This window comes from Mizuhopecten yessoensis, unplaced genomic scaffold (assembly GCF_002113885.1).
Source record: "Mizuhopecten yessoensis strain PY_sf001 unplaced genomic scaffold, ASM211388v2 scaffold10613, whole genome shotgun sequence".
NCBI classification, from domain to species: domain Eukaryota; kingdom Metazoa; phylum Mollusca; class Bivalvia; order Pectinida; family Pectinidae; genus Mizuhopecten; species Mizuhopecten yessoensis.
Genome location: NW_018408634.1, coordinates 174,651 through 180,155, shown reverse-complemented (window position 1 = coordinate 180,155; position 5,505 = coordinate 174,651). Strand labels below are relative to the sequence as shown.

The 5,505-nt window shown below is 39.3% G+C and overlaps 1 protein-coding gene across 1 annotated transcript in view; it reads right to left on the bottom strand.

Annotated features, from left to right (window-relative positions):
• The window catches only part of LOC110461415 (ribosomal RNA processing protein 1 homolog A-like), a 56,433-nt gene that overhangs the window by 25,588 nt on the left and 25,340 nt on the right, over positions 1 to 5,505 (bottom strand). Inside the window, exon 7 of the mRNA XM_021514858.1 lies at positions 1,889 to 1,951. Coding sequence (XP_021370533.1) covers positions 1,889 to 1,951 — 63 coding nt within the window. The remainder of the gene's footprint in view (positions 1 to 1,888; positions 1,952 to 5,505) is intronic.

The window sequence follows — 5,505 nt, the reverse complement described above, 5'->3', positions numbered from 1 at the left end:
AACAAGAGGCCCAAGGGCCTTAGCGGTCACCTGAGTTATATCATAGGTACTGGTAGCTTTATTTTATTGTTTAGATGTGATGTGGAAATCAGCATGTAAACTAAGTGAAATACAATACTTGTCATGTCATCAATGGATAAGAATTTGAAAATATTGGTAAATGTTCCCTTTGGGGCCCCGCCCTAGCCCCTGGGGATGGGGCAGGAATCCCAATTTTACAAAGTAATACTTGCATTCACCCAAGATGATTCTGACTAAGTTCTGACCCCAGGGTCAAGAAATTCACAATTTCGGTAAAGCACCTTAAGACCCTTCCATCTATGAAGAGTATTTGATTCTACCATATCTGGGTCTTGAGAAGAAGATTTTTGAAATTTTAGTCAATTCAACCCTTTTTGGCCCCACCCCTCAGGCCCCTGGGGGTGTAGGACTAAACCGGCAACAGTTTTTGTTGACCTTTGTCCATGGAAGGTCCCTGCAAAATTTCATTGCAATTGGTTCAGGGGTTTTGGAGAAGAAGTCGAAAATGTAAATTGTTTATGGACGCACGACGGACGACGGACGACGACGGACAAAAGGCGATCACAATAGGTCACTTGAGACTTTGTCTCAGGTGACCTAAAAATGTTATTTACCTATATTAACTATGGTCAACTTTACCCCCTTCCCAAGGTAGAATGGATGGCCTGGGGGTAATGAAATTTACCATTTAGATAATGCACCTGATGATCTTTCCATCCATGAATTTGATTGTAGTACATCTGAATCAGGAGGAGAGGATTTTTGAAATATTTGTTAATTTTCCCTTTTGGGCCCTACATACCCTGGCCCCTGGGTTTTGGGCAGGAATCCCAATTTTACACTTTTGTAGTCTCATCTACCAAGGATGATTCTGACCAAGTTTGTCAAAATTCCATTCATTGGTTTTTGAGAAAAAGTTGAAAATCTGAAATGTTAACGATTAACGACGCATTGTGACAGACAAAGGCAGATTGCAATAGGTCACCATGACCAATTGTCAGGTGACCTAAACAATAATATTGAGAGTTTTAATTTTTATTTTCTTTGGCAGGAGGGGGGATGTCAAGCTGGGGAGATGTAAACACACCAATCACTTGCAAGTGTGATTTCAGTTTTTCTTTGTTTTAAAAGAAAATATTAATATAAAGTATTTGACAGTTTTGAGTCCCTAAATTTTTCATTTTAAAACTCAAACTTGCATCATTGTTGGTTCATCAATAAGTGCCCCTGTGAGTTTCTGTCGGTGAATAGTATCCTGCAACTTTGACCTTTGCAGTTCACAAAACTGGCAAACGTTTGGACTTTCTCCATGCCGTTTTTGCAAACAGCCTAGAATGAATATCTCAGCACAATTTTACCTTAGGACAGCATTTTCTTTCTCAGAGTATTTAATTACCATGCTATACTTCAGTTTATTTTCCCAATTGCTGTTTTTAAAACCAAAAAGAAGGCCTACTGTACTATCAAAAGAGTTTATTGATCAGATTTTATAGTGTAATACAACTTTAAATTACATCTTTTGTGATGGTAAAATAGCTTAATCAGAAATAATTATGAAATTTTTTATCAGTTATTTGCGGCAAGTATTTTCAAAATATTTCTGAAAATCCCTGAAAAATCTATGATAAATGGTTGCAACCCAGGAGTGGTTTTAGATTGTTCATGACATTGTGTTAAGTGCCCAGATCTGGATATTACCATTTTCCCCTAAAAAGTATGCACTATACGTGTCACTTGAATATTGATGGTAATCTCAAGCCTTCCTCCAACATAGTAGGACATGCCAAGGATATGGATGGACATGATAAAGACCACACTGCCAACTTAATGGTGGAATGTACAAACTATTCCTAGTATCCCCGAGTACCTGTAGTCTGATGGGCATGTCCAAGTCATCTAGGTCCACTTCAGATTCCTCCTCCTCTTCTTTCTGCACAAAACACAATAATATAAGCTATAGTGTGACAAAACTATTGGAAAATAAGTGCCTATTAATTTGATTTTCTCCCACAAAGATAGATCTATCATACCTGTCCTATTCTTACAGAACGTCAAAGCTTGCATCATTCATCCAGACCTTGATAGGGAAAGACAATGCCGATGAGACTTACCTTGTACTAGGACGATTCCTAGAGGGTCGTCACATGGTTGATGAGACTTACCTTGTACTACGATGATTCCTAGAGGGTCGTCACATGGTTGATGAGACTTACCTTGTACTACGATGATTCCTAGAGTGTGGTCACATAGTTGATGAGACTTACCTTGTACTACGATGATTCCTAGAGGGTCGTCACATGGTTGATGAGACTTACCTTGTACTAGGATGATTCCTAGAGTGTGGTCACATAGTTGATGAGACTTACCTTGTACTACGATGATTCCTAGAGTGTGGTCACATGGTTGATGAGACTTACCTTGTACTACGATGATTCCTAGAGTGTGGTCACATGGTTGATGAGACTTACCTTGTACTACGATGATTCCTAGAGTGTGGTCACATGGTTGATGAGACTTACCTTGTACTACGATGATTCCTAGAGTGTGGTCACATGGTTGATGAGACTTACCTTGTACTACGATGATTCCTAGAGTGTGGTCACATGGTTGATGAGACTTACCTTGTACTACGATGATTCCTAGAGTGTGGTCACATGGTTGATGAGACTTACCTTGTACTACGATGATTCCTAGAGTGTGGTCACATGGTTGATGAGACTTACCTTGTACTACGATGATTCCTAGAGTGTGGTCACATGGTTGATGAGACTTACCTTGTACTACGATGATTCCTAGAGTGTGGTCACATGGTTGATGAGACTTACCTTGTACTACGATGATTCCTAGAGTGTGGTCACATGGTTGATGAGACTTACCTTGTACTACGATGATTCCTAGAGTGTGGTCACATGGTTGATGAGACTTACCTTGTACTACGATGATTCCTAGAGTGTGGTCACATGGTTGATGAGACTTACCTTGTACTACGATGATTCCTAGAGTGTGGTCACATGGTTGATGAGACTTACCTTGTACTACGATGATTCCTAGAGTGTGGTCACATGGTTGATGAGACTTACCTTGTACTACGATGATTCCTAGAGTGTGGTCACATGGTTGATGAGACTTACCTTGTACTACGATGATTCCTAGAGTGTGGTCACATGGTTGATGAGACTTACCTTGTACTACGATGATTCCTAGAGTGTGGTCACATGGTTGATGAGACTTACCTTGTACTACGATGATTCCTAGAGTGTGGTCACATGGTTGATGAGACTTACCTTGTACTACGATGATTCCTAGAGTGTGGTCACATGGTTGATGAGACTTACCTTGTACTACGATGATTCCTAGAGTGTGGTCACATGGTTGATGAGACTTACCTTGTACTACGATGATTCCTAGAGTGTGGTCACATGGTTGATGAGACTTACCTTGTACTACGATGATTCCTAGAGTGTGGTCACATGGTTGATGAGACTTACCTTGTACTACGATGATTCCTAGAGTGTGGTCACATGGTTGATGAGACTTACCTTGTACTACGATGATTCCTAGAGTGTGGTCACATGGTTGATGAGACTTACCTTGTACTACGATGATTCCTAGAGTGTGGTCACATGGTTGATGAGACTTACCTTGTACTACGATGATTCCTAGAGTGTGGTCACATGGTTGATGAGACTTACCTTGTACTACGATGATTCCTAGAGTGTGGTCACATGGTTGATGAGACTTACCTTGTACTACGATGATTCCTAGAGTGTGGTCACATGGTTGATGAGACTTACCTTGTACTACGATGATTCCTAGAGTGTGGTCACATGGTTGATGAGACTTACCTTGTACTACGATGATTCCTAGAGTGTGGTCACATGGTTGATGAGACTTACCTTGTACTACGATGATTCCTAGAGTGTGGTCACATGGTTGATGAGACTTACCTTGTACTACGATGATTCCTAGAGTGTGGTCACATGGTTGATGAGACTTACCTTGTACTACGATGATTCCTAGAGTGTGGTCACATGGTTGATGAGACTTACCTTGTACTACGATGATTCCTAGAGTGTGGTCACATGGTTGATGAGACTTACCTTGTACTACGATGATTCCTAGAGTGTGGTCACATGGTTGATGAGACTTACCTTGTACTACGATGATTCCTAGAGTGTGGTCACATGGTTGATGAGACTTACCTTGTACTACGATGATTCCTAGAGTGTGGTCACATGGTTGATGAGACTTACCTTGTACTACGATGATTCCTAGAGTGTGGTCACATGGTTGATGAGACTTACCTTGTACTACGATGATTCCTAGAGTGTGGTCACATGGTTGATGAGACTTACCTTGTACTACGATGATTCCTAGAGTGTGGTCACATGGTTGATGAGACTTACCTTGTACTACGATGATTCCTAGAGTGTGGTCACATGGTTGATGAGACTTACCTTGTACTACGATGATTCCTAGAGTGTGGTCACATGGTTGATGAGACTTACCTTGTACTACGATGATTCCTAGAGTGTGGTCACATGGTTGATGAGACTTACCTTGTACTACGATGATTCCTAGAGTGTGGTCACATGGTTGATGAGACTTACCTTGTACTACGATGATTCCTAGAGTGTGGTCACATGGTTGATGAGACTTACCTTGTACTAGGATGATTCCTAGAGTGTGGTCACATGTTGCATTATTCATAAATAACAGAAATGATCTGAAGTTTTATCATTTTATCTTCCTAATACTGAAACTATTCTATATTCTATGATTAACATCGTTTCCATCTACATGTATTACATTTAATTAGTAACTATTTTATTTATTCTAATACATAGAACTGTTTATCTTTATATGTGTAGACTACTATCTTAGATTGTGCAGTGAACACTGAATATTAATTCCCACATTTTTAGCAAGCCCTCCCTCTTATTGATGAAGTCACTTGATTGTACATTACATCATTCAAGCAACCCTTGCTATTACTGTAACCAGGTTAGGTATCGCATTTTTAACCTTATATCTGCCTTTTTGTATTATAATGTAAATTATTGTGTGCTATTATGATATTTGTTATGTGGTTTGTTACCCCTCTATTATGATATTTGTTAGGTGGTTTGCGATCTGTCTATTATGATATTTGTTGTGAGGTTTGTTATCCCTCTATTATGATATTTGTTATGTGGTTTGTTACCCCTCTATTATGATATTTGTTAGGTGGTTTGCGATCTGTCTATTATGATATTTGTTGTGAGGTTTGTTATCCCTCTATTATGATATTTGTTATGTGGTTTGTTACCCCTCTATTATGATATTTGTTAGGTGGTTTGCTATCTGTCTATTATGATATTTGTTAGGTGGTTTGTTATCTGTCTATTATGATATTTGTTAGGTGGTTTGTTATCCCTCTATTATGATATTTGTTATGTGGTTTGCTATCTGTCTATTATGATATTTGTTATGTGGTTTGTTATC